The sequence below is a fragment of the Castanea sativa genome, chromosome 8 (assembly GCF_040712315.1).
Source record: "Castanea sativa cultivar Marrone di Chiusa Pesio chromosome 8, ASM4071231v1".
NCBI lineage: Eukaryota > Viridiplantae > Streptophyta > Magnoliopsida > Fagales > Fagaceae > Castanea > Castanea sativa.
This window is the reverse complement of record NC_134020.1, coordinates 23,644,251-23,661,067: the sequence shown is the minus strand read 5'-3', so window position 1 is coordinate 23,661,067 and position 16,817 is coordinate 23,644,251. Positions and strand designations below refer to the sequence as shown.

Below are 16,817 nucleotides of genomic sequence, written 5' to 3'. Positions count from 1 at the left end.
CATGATAACATTTTAATAAACATCCTATTTCAAGTTTTAATTAAGGAAAAGGTTGATGTGATCTTATTAACTATGAGATGATGTATTGCGTTTTAAATAAAAGACTGATGTGACAATCTCTTATTGAATAATGTAAAACATGAGTTTACAATTTATCCTTACCAAATTCCGACTCAACCTCAACATACCTAAGTAAAGATGGATTCAAGACATAACTTTTTGAATCATTACTAACCAAACTGAAATTGATTTCTTATAGAAAATCAAATATAATAGATTATAGATCAAGTATAAAATTTAAACATTTGAAAAATCTTTTATTAAAAAAAAATACCTTACTTTATGTATGGTGATACATGGTGAAGGAAAACTTGATAATTTATGACTGGGGGATTGACCTGCCAATCAAAATCTTGAGTCATTAGGAGAAATTAATCATCAACGATGACCCATCATACTTTGAATTTTTTTTTTTTGGGTGAAACAACTTAAGGTTTCAAATTGAGTTGTATTATTTTTATTTACAATTTTGAAGACCTTCTTAGACATGGGGAAGAAAGAGCACAATCTACCTATATTTTGTTTTATTTGTTGAAACTAATTATTAACCCAAAATTTGGGGCTTCATTTAGGGTCCATTTGGTTGGAGAGATGGAAAAGTGGGAGAATGAAAAAGATTTTAGTTTCTCTCATTTGTGTTTTTTTGGAGGGTGAATAAGTAGATGAATGGAAAAAATAAGTTTGTATAAAATTACACATAAGCTCTTATTTAAAAATGAAGCACAATTAAAAAAAAAAAAAACAAGGGGGCAAACAACCAACCCAAAAAAAAAAAAAAGCAATCAACCCAAATTTATTATAAAAGAAAAATCATGCATAGAAAAAAAAAAATTTCACATCCAGTTAACCCCCCCCCCCTCCCAAAGAAGAAGAAGACACTCAAGAAAATATTGCAAAAAAAAAAAAAAAAAAAAAAAAAAAAAAAACCTAGCTGGTTTGGCATGTAAGCGGAGGGATAGTTCAATTGTTGGTTGTAACTATTCCTCTCCCTAAATTGAGAAGATAGACTTTTGGTGGACCCAAGGAGAAAACATTTAAATCCCACTAATTTTCCATCCTCCACTTATCTCCAATCCTATACTTTTCTCTCCTCCTTGCTTCACCTCCAACAAAACGAACCCTTAATGAAGACCTTTAGACTAAGGTCCTTTGCCTAAAATTGTGTGTGTGTGTGTGTGTGTGTGTGTGTGTGTGTGTGTGTAGGGGGGGGGGGGGGGATTCTTGTTTGGTACCTGATGATGTCGAAAATCGTCAGTAAATCACACGTTCCTCGCGTGCTCCTGATGAAGAACCTGCACAACACAAAAGCTGAAGACCTTAAGAAGAGTACCGGTGTAGTACTGGGCAAATACCCTCCGACGGTCAAGTTAACGGAAATCTCTTATTCGTAACTCTAGAGTGCTAGAGTTGGGATGAATTATGCGTACCTTGATTTATGAGGGTTTTGGGGTATTTATAGTAGTGTGGGGTTGACATCCGTGCCTTGGCCAAGAAATTATTTCCTTCTAAGAGAGAACCTCTTGGATTTTACATATCTCTTAAAGTTCTTTTCCTTATAGGAGTCTTCTTGATTAGGGCTAAGCGTGTAGCGCAAGAACTCTCCTTATACACGTATGCGTGGAGACCAAGTAAGGCTATGGGTGGAGGTTCGCTTACCATCTTCAGCTTATTGTCGTCAGCTTACTATCTTTAGCTTACCCTCTTCAGCTTACTATCGTCAGCTTACCCTCTTCAGCTTACTATCGTCAGCTTACTGTGCCAAGATGTAGCCGTCAGGTATGGAGTGGAGTTGTAGACTTTACAACAAGATCATCTCTCGTGAGTGAAGCTAATGACCTTGTCATATCTGTCGCCTTTATTTCGTCATGGATTAATTACAAAATTATCCTTATCAGTACCTATATTAAGTTTTTATAACTTCATTTTTGGTCCTAACTTATATTTTTACACTTGCAGTCATTTTGATCCTTGTTGACATCTCACTTATAGAGAATGCTTGCATGATTAATGGACTACACTGCTAGCTTACGACAGTGACTAATAGAATAAGAAGTTTAAAACCATAAAGACCTAAACAAAATTATAAAAACTTGAAAACCAAATTAAAGACATGACCAAAATATAGGACCAAAAAAGTATTTTTATTTATCTATTTCAATAGTTACAATTATGGGGATGAGGTATTTGAGTTTAATTCGCATAATAAAATACAGTAGGTTATGTAATAAACCATAAGGCTCTTCGCAGGTCATGTTTGGTATATATTTTACATACACGTAGATTAATGTAATCAGACCTATGGGCTCATGACATGATGAGAGTGGAATGGTAGTTGAGTTATCTTGGTATGAGTGCCTCAAAAGATACCAAGTTTGATTCTATCAAACAAAGGACAAGAAAATAAAATAAAATCGCTGATATTGTGTGTTTTGTAAAGTGAGGTAACGGAATAGATAATATAACTTTTTGTAGTGTCAAATTGCTAAATTTTTGGCACCACTAATGTGTGATCTTACATTCCAATTTTATCTATTTGGATTAACCAATTTATATATTTTCGTCTTCGTTTTCCATTGTCTTTACTCTATAGTCAATATGATCAACATTTCTTATGTGAATTTAGTTTGCTCTTTTTGAATATCTTTTTGTTTTCCCTTTCTAGTTTCAATCCACCAATAAATAGGATACGGCATGCTGAATATAATGTAAGAATAGTATGACGCACAAGCGCTCCACTACGAGTATGCAACGATAGCAATCCTTAATTTCCGGATTTGAACGAGTTCTTTTTGTCTGTGAACCTTCTCTTCTGTGTGGTCCTTGACTGATCATATTACATAGTATTTGTTCCTTCCTATGACTCAACTGTTGACTGCAACTATCTCTCTCTCTCTCTCTCTCTCCTTAGTTCGAATGCTCATTCTCGACGGAAGACTTTCACTGTATAGTTCAAGGGAGAGGGGTGGAGCGTGGAGGAAATATGGAGGGAAATAGCGTTTGATTGTGTGGTGAAAATTCAGTTTAGGCTCTACACGGCTTACCATCAATTTAAACTAATTAATCAATATCAAGTCCAAATAATTAATCAACAAGTTACATGTGCAATCGTAGTAAATCAATGACAATATGAACAATCACACACAAGTGACAAGGAATTGTTTACAAAGTGAAAACTCCACAAGGAAAAATGCTTAAAGGCCTAGCCCAGGTCATCAAATCCACTATAAGGAAATTGCGATACTGTACATTCACTTACAAGTTACAAGACCTCCAATACAAGTAATCAAACATTGTATCTGAGTTTCCTGAAACTATTGCGAGTGCTAATTTATAGCCTATGTCTTCACAGCAACACCAGAAGTCGCTAGCCAATTGCAAAACCGATCTCTCAGTTGCTTCAAGGCTACTTGAAGGTTTTCTGACATCTCTCTGGTTTCTTAAGACACTCCAATAGCATAGGTGGTGATGTTGTGTTTGGGTGATATAACCTCTTAAAGATCTCTGTGGCTGTCTTCCTTTCTTTGTATGAGTTTTTAAGATTTTAATTTTGTGCATATAGGGTACACAAAACAAGGAGTAATTGGTTACAGTGAACCATGAAAGCAAAGTTGGTGGATTTCCTTTAACAGGTTTGCTCCACCAAAAATTCGACAAATATTAGGAGAAGGTTTCTATCTGATTATTTTTTGAACTCGCTTCATTTCACTAAACCAAGATGAACTTTTCTCAACTAAAGTTTTTTAGGCTTACAACTAAACGACTTTCATCTGACTTGATTCTTGAATACCGCCAACAAATACAGATGACATTGAAATGAATATATCTAAAATACCATACATGTAGAGGTGTAGGGGATGGAAAATAAACGGAATGATTTTATTCCCACCCTCTCAAGTTGAAATTTGTGAAATGAGTAAAGAAAAGAGGAGACAAAATATGAGATTTTACATAATTTGGTCACAAGGTTACATCCGCGAAACAAAACCTTAGAGGTTACATCTTTTTCATTCAATTAGATGATGGTACATTACAATAGAACCTATTTTTATAATTGAAATTACATACACTACAACTTGAATTTTGATTTTTTGATTTTGATTTTTTTGAGAGAGAACTTGAATTTTGAATTGATTGCTTCAATCCCATAATTTCGTGTACCAATCAATTTCTTGTTTTATTCCAATCCCCTGATTGTCGTCAATAATCCAATGTCTTGATTTGTTCTTGAATAATATGGAGAGTATGTATTGTCCTATAGACACCCTGGCTTTGCGTAGATTCTCTGATGGAATGAGCAACTTTCAAAAAATTGAATTTTTTTTGGAAGTACATTGTCCAAATTTGTTTGTACTCCTCTTTCAAAAGAGGCCAACAATTGACAAGTCTTGAAATGAACAATACTATGGCCGGAATAATTAAAAGATTTGTTAAAATAAAAAGGCGTAAATGCACTTTTAGTCCTTATATTTTGACTTTTTTCATTTTGGTTCTTACATTTTAATTTTACAATTTTTAGTTCCTAAACCAATTAACGCGTGTTATTTTCGCCATTCCTGTCACGTCCCGAACCCAATACCCAGATTTGTGACCATGACCGACATGCTAATATCAAGCTTAAACCTAATATTAATAAGAATCAACTAAACTTTAAACAAAAACTTCCCTCTTTCTTTTCACTCTTGTTTCTTTACTTATTTGTGTAAATTTTCACTTGATATTTAGAGCATCTACACTGTACTCAAAGAATAACATAATCTACCAGTTACTCAAATTCTAAATTTCACATAATACATCTCTTAATACTTTAAGGTACACACCTTTCATTAGATCTTAAAATACACAAAACTACAAAACTAAACATCAAATTGCTAATTTGGGATCTATACATATAAAACTAAAATCAGTTCATTCCAAAACTCGACCAAGGCTCCCTCTGCTCCAAAATAAAACCCATTGACTGAAAGAGTGGAAGGAGTGAGCTACACAACTCAATAAAGGTAAAATACATAAGAATTTAATAAGAATGCATGTAAATAATATCATTTCATTTTACGATTATTCAGATAGGAGAACATCTTTTCATGCATAGTATTTTATACTATTCATAATAATAACTTATACGTTTTTCATAGGAAAATAATTCTTCTCATTTTTCTTATTAGAATAATATTACCAAAACTTTTCAGGTTGAATTTCTTTTATTTCTTACTAAGTCACCATATATAATATTGATTGTTTAAAATCATATATATATATATATATATATATATATATATATATATATATAGTCTTATTACAAAATAATCATTTTGACTTAAATTAGATAATTGGTAACTTTATATTTAATTAGAAATATCTTAACAAATAAGAAAATTTTTCTTTATAAACTTCTTCTTATAAAATATTATAACTTTTCTAGTCATAAAACTTATCGTTTCTTAAAAAACAAATATCTAATGAGTTTTTAACATAAACTTGAACTTTCATCAGAAGCTTTATCTTTAAAGCACAACAGAACTTCAGAAACTTTTATCTTTAAAGAACAGCTTTTCTTTTCATTATAAACTTCCTTTCATGAGAGCTTTTAACTTTTCATAATGCATTTAAACAATTCATTCTCTCATGATTAATAAAATAATATAGTTGTTCATAACATATTGGTTAGTCCATATCTGATAAGTCTGTATTTATTTGGGAGACTTCTAGCACCACTGTGCTAGGCATCCAACATTCCCCACAATGCCAAGTATTTCTAGGATCACATCATAATACATATCTTCAACCATGGGAGTAGGTTGGCATCCTCCACAAGTTGGCCATTACCAACAAGGGCGAGTATAGCAGAGCCAGTCCCACTTTTAATGGTCAATCAGATAACATTTTCCATGGAAAGCCAGTAATTTAACCCCTGCTGGCCGAGTTCAGATCACCAGAGGACATAACCCGAAAACATTTCATACTTATACATCATATTGAAAATTCTTATTTTGCATAACATTTCATAATAACAGCATTTCCGTTCTTTTCTTTAAACATCATGTCCATGGAATTAGTAATAGCATTAATATGCTTAAGTCATGTACATAAGGTTTCGAAAGCTTACGAACATGTCTTTGTCTGAAATATGATTATATGCTATATCTCTAATCAAAAGTTTTTTAATGCATAATATACTTTAAAGTAACCTCATGACTTACCATATGCTCATATAATTTATACCTTACCTAAAAATAGAGGAACTAAAAGCCTAAAGTCGAAGGAGCTTAGATTGGGTACTAGTAACACCTACACCAAATATCAAAGCTTATTACTATCAATTACTCCTTATAATAAACTTACACATTCATCTCAAAGCTTATCTCTTAAAATCAAGGAAATCCTAATCTCACCTCAATAAGGTTCCCACAAACATATTATGCACACATCAACAATTGATGTACCAAACTAAAGAAAACCAACATTCTCATATTTATATCATACCTCCAAATGAGCCAACTTCATTTCAAAATGTGCTTGAGATTAAGGCAATAATGCATGCAAAAACATAAACTCTTTTAAGCATTGTCATATAACCATATACACTCATATAGCAACATGAAAAAACAATAGAATGGTTTAGAACCCTCTTTTGAGTACTAAACCTTGAACCAAGTTATACAAAATTTATCTATGATCTAGACATACCAAAAGATAAACATATTAAATTATAGCTTAAAACATTCACCCTAACTTTAGAATTAAATCCTCAAAATCAAAGTTATCATTTACTGTTTACTGCTCATTTCAGCAGCATATGCCTCATTTGTAAAATATAAATGGGCTATTTAAAAACATCTAATCCTCATGCCAATTTACAGAGCTACTCCTATGGATGTCTAGTAAATACCATATCAATTTTAGAGTCAAAACATAACACTATGATTTATTAAAAATCATAAAATACAACATGCTCAAATCTGTCCTGATAGAATTTTATACAACTTAGAAATTAAACCATTATTTTTATATTGATCCAATGGCTGTGAGACCACTTCCATTAGAACCATATGTGTCTTATAATTCATAAGAACTACTTCTAGCATCCTAATTTATTGTATATGATTTAATACATAATTTACCATGTGTAAATACTGAATCTGTCACAGTGACAGCTCTGAAACGTTTTTCTTGTAAAATTATAAAATGATTGCAAATAGTCTTATTATCACATGAGGATTTTTATACACTCATTAGACATGTTAGAGAATACTTATATACAGTCATTTAACCATTTGGAGCAAAAATTAAATACAACAAAAACCCTAGCAATAACATCAAAAGTAATCATACTAACTTTTTCTTACTTCCTTAATCATATACAATCATTAATTAGTAAAAACCATAATCTACCTTCAACAAATCACCAACACGGTTTCAAGGCTTCTTAAAACAGAATATATATATAGACTTACAATTTCATGATTTCCCAATTTTACAAACCACAAATACCATCACTGAAATTCCTTGAAGAATTCATGGATTCTAAGGTGAGAATAGCTAGAACCCTTACCAAGTTTATGATTATTGAGGGGAAATAGAAATAGAATCACTCTTGCATGAAAGGATTTCCCTTTCCTAGTTGCTAGACCTTAAAGTATGAGAGGTAGAGCTAGAGAGATTCTTTGAGTTTTCTTTTTTCTTTGAGAGAGTAAGAAGAAATTAGATGGAGCTTTATTTTCCTTTTGAGGTGTGGACCCGTGGGTTTGAGAAAAGAGACCCAAGAGAGCTTCTAGCTCTTTCCTTAAGGGTGTGTTTGGTTGGGGTGAAAACATGGAGGATGGAAAATAGGGTGAAAAATTTTGTTTTCCACTGTTTGGTTGAGGAAAGAAAATAGGAGAGACAGAAAATAAGGGAAAAAGTTTTCCCTCCTGGACCCACTTTTTTTATCCTCCCAAATTGGGAGGAAAATGAGGAGGGAAAAGTAATGAGAAATGCATTTTACACAAATACTCCCACTTTATTACACTTACCTACTTCTCTCACTTTCCCACTATTATATAACAAGGACATAATAGTCAATATATATAAACTATATTTTCCATCCTCCCATTTTTCTCTCCAACCAAACAAAAAAGTTTTTCACCCTCCCACTTTTCCACTGCTCCAACCAAACACACATGAGGGAAAACCAAATATTTTCTATCCTCCCACTAATTTTTCACCCCCCCACTTTTTCACTCCTCTAACCAAACGTACCCTAAGAGAAAAGAGAGTAAAGTGAGGTGAGAATTCTGATTCATGTGGACCCGTGGAAAATAGAGAGGGAGATAGTTTCTTGGATGTTCTAGTGTCTTGAGAAAGGTCAAAGAAGAATGAGATGAGGTGATGCTGATAAGAACAAAGAAAGAAGAAATCAAAGGAGTAAAGAAAGAAGAGTGGTGTAGCAATGAAGTCAAGGAAATATCTTGGGTGGGGCAAGCGTATGCTAAGGGGGAATAGTGAGTTGATAACTCACTTTACTACCTTTTTTAAAATTCACTTTCCACCCCTCACAAACTTATATTCTATAAAGGCCCAAACTATAAAATAACTTTGCATATAAACCCTTACCTTTATACTTAATTAAACACCAACAACTATATATCTAATAACTTAACCACTTAATATAGTTTTGTACATACTTATACTTAGTATATATATTTATAATACAAATAGCCATTCAATTATTTATACTCTTTACAATTCTTATTTGATGGCATTATAAAATAATATGTTTATTAAATACTCATATTAATTTTTGAAAATAAGTGGCTCAAATAATAATTAACAACTTGAACACATAAGTTAACTATAAAGTTGGGTTGGGGTGTTACAATTTCCGTCAGTCAACCGACAGAAATATCTGAGGTGGTTGACAGAGGAATTAAAATATTATAAAAAATGCCACATTAGCATCTAATTTAAAAAAAAATTATCAATTTTAACTAAATAAAAAAAGAAAAAACAGAATTAAAAACTATAAAATACATAAATTTAGATCTAATTCATTTTGAACAAGAAAACATAAGAACATGATCACAGATTTAAACATCAACACAAAAACATAAGAGCACAAACCCAGAACCAAACTCAAATTTAAAATCACAAAGAACACAATAACAAACATAAACTATTTACTCTCAAAATAAATGCCAAGTCAAATCCAAAAAATCATACAAACCCATCAAGAACACATAAGAGCACAAACCCAAAAAAATCATACAAACCCAGAAATCAAACACAAAAAAACATAAAAGAATATTGTACAAAAAAAAATCAATCCATATATATACACAAACCAAATTATCCAAAAGAAAAAATAGATTTAAATCTGAAAATTAAATCAATACAGTCATTAACAAAATACCCACAAAATTGAACAAACCTAGCTCAATCCCTCAACCATACCAACACAAACCCAGCTTAACCATACCAACACAAAGCAAAACATCTCAACCTCTCTTTAAATCCACAATGGACCTAGCCGATCTAGACCCAGAAAACCTAGATTTACCCACCACCTGCGACGAGAGCGAGGACAAGTCCACCAGCAGCGGCGTGGCCGGAGACGGCGGCAATGGTTTGGATGGGGAGGAAGAGGAGGGCAACGATGATTGATCTGAAGGATTCGACCATTTTGTGGAGGCGGAGGTGGGTGGAGGGTTGGCCCCAAGGGACGTTGACACTGTTGCAAAAGAACTTGCCGTAAGCAACAGTGATGAGAGCGGAGCCGCTAGTGATGGATTGGGTGTTGACTTGGGAGAGAGCGGAGAGGACAAAGTCGATGAGGTGTGGGCTGAGACGGTGCTCGTGATCGTCGCTAATAAGTGTTAGGATGAAGAGGCTGCCGCGTTTCTCTAAAGTGCACATGGTTGTGAGTCTGAGACTTTTGGTATGAATAGTAAGTCAGTGTTTTGAAAGTAAAAAGTTTATGTTTGTTATTGTGTTCTTTGTGTTTTTAAATTTGAGTTTGTGTTTGGTTCTAGGTTTGTGCTCTTATGTTCTTGTGTTGATGTTTAAATCTGTAATCATGTTCTTGTGTGTTCTTATTCAAAATGAATTAGATCTAAAATTATGTATTTTATTGTTTTTAATTCTGTTTTTTCTTTTTTTTATTTAGTTAAAATTGATAAATTATTTTAAAAAATTAGATGCTAATGTGGCATTTTTTATAATATTTTAATTCCTCCGTCAGCCACCTCAGATATTTCCATCGGTTGACTGACGGAAATGACGAAAATAACACGTGTTAATTGGTTTAGGAACTAAAAGTGGTAGAATTAAATTGTAGTGACTAAAATAAAAAAATTAAAATGTAGGGACTAAAAGTACATTTACACCAAATAAAAATCTTGAACATTGGCATTTGAAGAAAAAGATTTGAGGGTTTTTTTTAAAATAAAGACTAAAGGACTTATTCATAACGGGTATGGGTCTTGTCACTTGTGATGGTGAGCATGAGTGGGTATTTTATTGATGCTAGTTTTGGATGGTTGTCGTGGATAAAGATCAGAGCAATGACAAGAAGAAGAAAACGAAAAGAAAAGGAAAGGGACACAAGACAAAAGAGAAGAAGTAACTTGTGTGAGAGTTAGTGCTCTGCCACCACGCGGAAATTTGTGAAGTGAGAGAAAAAAGGGAACGGAGAAAACAAGAGAGCGTCCCACAATAATCACAATTTTAAATTGATTGTTTCAGTCCCACTATTTACTCAAACAATCAATTTCTTGATTTATTTCAACCCATGACTTTTTCAATAATCCAATGCTTTGATTTTTTTTTTTTGCTGAATAATCCAATGCTTTGATTGGGCTTCAATAATATGGATAGTATATTCTTTCCTACCACTCCTCAATTCCACTATTCTCTTTCCTTCCAAATTGGAAGAATGTTCAAATTATAATTTTTTAATTAGAAATATATCCATAATACCATAATATATAGTATAAAGTAGACGCCTTCAAAAACTATGTTTGGTCATATTATTGAAGAGATTTGGATGCTATCACAGGTTTTTCAAAATTATAGTTTTAGACAGGTAAAAAGGGAGGGCAACCAACTTGCTCATTTCTTTGTTAGAAGCAGTTTTATCTGCTGATCTTTGATATATAGGTAGAAGATATATCGTCTGAGCTGGATGTTATATTCTAAACTGATTTAGTTCATTTGTAAAATCTTTCTTACCAGTTCCATAAAAAAAAAGTATAAACTATTCCCTTCCACTTTTCCCTAATAATAAAAAAACTCTAAGGATACGCCAAGACCTTATAGCAGAATTGGCAACTTCCATGCACAAAGTGCTTGAAGGGTTTTAAAGAAAAGGGTTTAAGTTATAGGGTTAACAGCATATTGTAATTATCTATATATATAAAAAAATAAATTTGACTTTAAGGATAAAAATTTGTCTTCCATTCCTCCTCTTTTTCTATCCCATTTTTCTTTTCCTTCCTCATCCCCTCATTTTTGCCAAATATATAGTGTTAGAAAAGAGCAGAGTACCAAGATAATATGCCTCCCCAAACGTATTAATCCAATTCATCAAGGATGGGACCAGGCTTTAGGCCCATCACATAATGTTCATTTTTTATTTTAATAAATCCCAGGACAAGGATAAAGAGAAGTTAATGGTGATGGCACAAAAAAATGAAGTGAGCGGGATAGACCTTAAGATCAAGAATAATGATCCTAAACCTAATGGTTTCAAAAGAAGTGAGGGAAAGAAATACTATGCACAAGGCTTAAAGAAGTTGGACTCTGTAGTCTACAGTCTACACAGCCATGCATACAGGACCAAGGGACCCCTAACAATGCCTCCACCATCCTAGAAACAATGACATTACCAAAAATAGAGGAAACTTAAATGCCAAAATATATTATTAGTACCTCTAGTTTAAAAGTTGAGTGCTTTTAATTCCAATATTTCAAAGGAAAGTTTTTGGTTTATGAAGTTTAAAAAATGAGTTTGAATGGTCATTTCGTTTACTTTTATTAATTTTTTTTTTGTGTACATGGTTAAAACTGTAACATAAATGAAGTAAATATGGGTGTAAAACTGTAAATTGCTTGTTAATGGTGGGAGGAAATCAACAATGTGGATGGAGGTGGAGGTTGTAGTTCTGATCCTTGATCCACATCGCATGCTATAGTTTTTCTCGAATAATCATATGGCACACCGCAAAACATAAAGAAATTGAACAGGGCCTGAGAACTGGTTTCCAGAGGTACCTGAAGCTAAATATATATATTTAAAAAAAGGAGGATGATTATAATTCGAAATTATGACTTTCAAAAAAAAAAAATTATGGCTCAAGTATGAGTTTGGATTGGGTAGAGCCACCGTGTATTTTTTTCTTCAATGACACGTCACTGAAAATAGGCCATTTTTTTTAATGGGCCGGGAAAATTGGCCACTTTGTTTCTCTATCAATCTGTGTACATAAGAAATTAAGGAAACCATATGGTAAAACTATTAGAGCTTATTTTTAAAACTTTATTGTAAAAAAAATCTCTCATTTAAAACATCAAAGATTAAAAGCACTCAATGTGTAAACTTTAAGGGTCAACAATGTGTTTTGGCCAAACTTATAACTTTGGTAAGGAACAAGGGTCAGATTAGTTCTGAAATTAACCAAACAACAAGTACACACTTATAACAATTTAATAAAAAAGTAATTAAACAATTACTAAAAAAGAAGTCTTAGTCTTTTTAAGATACATAAAACATGTAATTACAACCCACCAACCCAACCCACGTGAGTTGAATTGGGTTAGTTTGAGTTGGGAATTTTACAACCCGACAAGCTTTGGTTGGGTTGAAAAATACTTCCAATCCAACCTAACATGACCCATGCACAACCTATTTTTTTATGAAGAGGAATTACAATTTACAACACACAACACCCCCAAAAGGCTTAAACAACCTTTGGGGACTAGAATAGAATGTAGCCTATAAACCAACACACGCACCGTTTTATTAAAATTTGATTGTTGGTTCATTTATGTTTATTTTTAAGTACAAATCAAGTTCAAGCTTATTATTAAATTAGATTATATGTTCAAGTTTGATTTATTTTACTATTCAATAAGCTTGTACTTGTTCACGAGTTATTTGGTTTATTGTATTGTTTAACAAGATTTTACTTGTGCATGAGTTATTTGATTTTCTTTCTAGGTATATGTAAACATCATGACTAAATTTTATTTTTCAATAAATTTAGTGACACCTTAGTAAGTTGTAAAAAAAAATGTGAAAAAAGTTGAGTCCTTAGGATTGTTCAATTTTTTTTTACATCTTCACAAATCTATACTAATAATTAATAACTAAATTATTGTTGCAATTATATTTTTTGAGTTAATTAGATAGAATTATTTTCATTTATGAATGTATAAAAATTAAATATACTCACCTTGTATTATTAAAAATTATGTAATTTTTACTATGAAATGGACTATTTATTATCAATAAAATACTAAAAATATTCTAATATCTTAAAATTTTATTTACACATAGCCCAATCTCAACTTTATATAAGTACTAGTATTATGCTCGTGCGATGCACGACTTAATTATGAATCATGTGTATCTCTCAACAAAAAAAAAAAAAGGGGATACAGGAGCCTGCAAGTAATGTAGTAAAAAACTTAATGATCATACTGGGTAATCAAAAAAGGAATAAGCAACAGACCCAAAGAGGCCCAGCAGGTTTGAGTCAAATAACATCACAGCAAGAATAGCATAGTGATGCAGCAGGAAATGATAGCAAGACCGCAGGAAGAAGCAAAAGAGTAGTCTGAAGGAAGGAAAGCCCACAATCAAGCAAAGCCTAGCCCCTAAAAAGAGCAAGCCAATAAAGAATGAGAAAACAGGAAATAGCTCACGCTATAAGAAGTCAAGGATGGACGGCAGAATGTGCAGACGAGCCTCCAGACCGTGGCAAACGCATGAGCAGCAGGCAGGTTTTGGACGAACATAGAAGTGAAACATGCGCAAGGCCCAGATATCACCAGCCTGTACCCAGCCAATACAGGAAGTGGTGGGTCATGGGTTAGAGATAAGAGGGCATAGTCTGGCGGTGGGGAGAGGGGAAAACCTATTCTGCGGTTCCTACTCAAGCTCTTTTGGGGGAAATGTCCTGCTGTGATGACATACCACCCAAAAGAAGTAAGGATGAGTTGGAACCACTAGGTGCATGCCATGAGGGATGAAGAGAGAGAGCACCCACGCCGTGGCAGGTAAGAATGCCTCGGCAAGCAAACAAACAAAATAGTCATCTTCGTCTGGTGATATGGAGTGGCACAACCAACACAAGTAAGTGGTGCTGGCTGGGCAACTGACTAAATGGTCAGCAAGGACACCCACACCAGACAAATGTGGTTAAAGGCTAAAATGGTAAAAGCCAGCTGCAGCAGACATTATATAAAAGACCCTTGCTGTGCACATTCGGGGGGGGGGGGGGAGGAGGAGAGAATCACGAACAGAGTAATAAATAACCTCTAGGAAAGAATCATAATGAGGAAGCAAGCATTGAAAAGGAAAACAAAAAGAAAAGAAAAGAGGAATTAGAAAGAACAACAAAAAATAGGGAACGTAAAATGGCAGGCATTCACCAAATAGGTTGATCCCCTCTCTCCCTCTGAGGCCCTGCTCTATGCTGAAGGCAAAAGGATTCTTCTGGGCATAGGCCATTTAGCCCCATTCCCTCAAAGCAATTAATTTCATTTTTTTGAGGGAGATTATTTGCATTGAGGAAATAGTTCCCTTTTTGGTTTCGACCCTGTAATGTAGTTTGGCATGACAGACTGATATTTCCTTCTTTAATTCAATAAACCTATTACTATTCTTCCCCCATTTTTCTGCTGTTATATATATGGGGTGTCTTTTGTTACCCCCTTTTATTATTCTGTTTAAATAGTGAATGCATTTCTTTTGTTATCTTTATCATATCTGTCTGCCGTAACTTCCCATAACAGTTCTGTCTAACATGGGTATGCGATAAAAGCTTTGATAAACAAGGCATAGTTTGTGCACAAACCAGACCAAGGTGGGTTGCAATTGGACCAGTTCCAACTCCTTAATCCAGAAACATTCAGACCTAGTATAGTAGGAGGCAGCCCAGCCCAACATTACAAAGAAAGGCCCACCATAGGAGGCACCGAATTTCACCCTATCATAATCAAATGTGTAAATATAAACTTCAAGGATTTTTTTTTTTGAGAAAAACTCAATACTAAGAGTATTGTTTGATCAAGTGCTTCGAAACCTCAAGGAAACTCCCTGAAAAAATAATAAAAAACAACATGAATAATAAATAAAACAAAATTGTGAATTTATTTTTTGAAGTAAAGAGGGACTGAATTTGAGAGAATAACAAAACAAATAAGAAATAACCCTAAAAAATTATAGATACTTGGACGTTCAAAATATTTATATAAAAAAAAAATCATGAATCTAGCCTTATTATTTATAGTAACTTGAAAATCTAAATATGAGATTCATGGTATAATAAAACTATTATCCATAATCATTCCTGTGTGGGCATGGGTCTGAAAAGGTCGTAAGGGCCCAAAGATTATGGGCTTGGGCCTGGGGAATGAGACCTGCTTCCATTAATTTGTTCAGAGATGGGCATGACAAACCAACTCATGGATTCCTAGGCCCAGGGTATGGATTTGGATGAACAAGTCCAAGCAAAGATGAACTACAAAGAAAAAAGACGAGGGGATACGCAAAGGAAGAAGAACTTTTTATTATTGCTCCCCTGGTATGGCCGAGGAAGGTGTCTTTTAAAAGGCTATAATACAAGTCATAGTTCATAAACTCTTCCTGATCTCTTTCTTTCTCTCTCAAATTTTCTAATCTCATTGCTCAATGGGGTTTCTCTTCCTCTTATAGTAGTTTGTCTTCCATCCTGACCCTCCAGCTGTAGGGTGGTGGTTGCTCTTCAGATACTTGTCTCGTCTCCTCCATTTAGGGGAAGTGAAGGGAGAGCTACAGGCTATCTAGGCATTGTTCAGGTATCACTTACCCCATTAATGCGGCTGTCCTGGTTGGTGTAGAGCGTTTAATGTGGAGCTAACGGGTGCTTCTCTAGCACACTTCCCCCTTTTTCCTCTTTGGTCTAGGTCCCCTCGTTCATCGATAACTCATCTCACCCTCCTCGAGAGGTGGGTGGATCTTTCTCGGTTGGACTGATGATCTTGTATTTGCCTACTTGGCCCATACACTCCTTAGGCTCGGCCCATTAGCGCCTTCGTCCTCGGGACACCCCCATAATTCCTATATTTATCCAACAAACAAAATTTCAACCACGGCAAACTTCAACAAAAAAAAAAGTTGATAAGAAGTTGTTTCTATTTAAAATAATAATTTTAAGTTGTGAAGAAGTTGATATAAGCAACAAAAAAAAAAAAAGGAATATATTTAAAATCAAATACCGTAAAAATCAACTTTTTTTTTTGTTGTTGAGAAAAACCATAAATTAAAAATCAAGTTGTTAATGTTAATTACAATTTTTTCCCTGTTATACCATAAAAACCAAGTTGTTAACGTTACTAGCCTTTTTTTTTTAATCCAAAAATTTGATATTTATCCAAAAAAAAATATTTTTTTTAAAAAGTAGATAACAGATTTATTATCAATTCCTTCTTGTGTGTATATCCTCCCAGTGAAAGTGATTTAAAAAAAAAAAAATTCATGGGATTAGCTATACTTTTATGTACACAACTACACATTTTAATAT

General features: G+C 33.5%; 1 protein-coding gene across 1 annotated transcript; it reads right to left on the bottom strand.

Annotated features, from left to right (window-relative positions):
* Window positions 1-9,588: 9,588 nt before the first annotated feature.
* LOC142606043 (enoyl-CoA delta isomerase 3-like) lies at window positions 9,589-9,948 on the bottom strand. Its single transcript, XM_075777454.1, has one exon. It carries the CDS (start codon window positions 9,946-9,948, stop codon window positions 9,589-9,591), a length of 360 nt encoding a protein of 119 aa, XP_075633569.1.
* Window positions 9,949-16,817: the final 6,869 nt, after the last annotated feature.

What these genes read in the sequence shown, in the direction of transcription:
- LOC142606043 (XM_075777454.1), bottom strand. Translation starts at nt 9,948, where the DNA reads ATGTGCACTTTAGAGAAACGCGGCAGCCTCTTCATCCTAACACTTATT.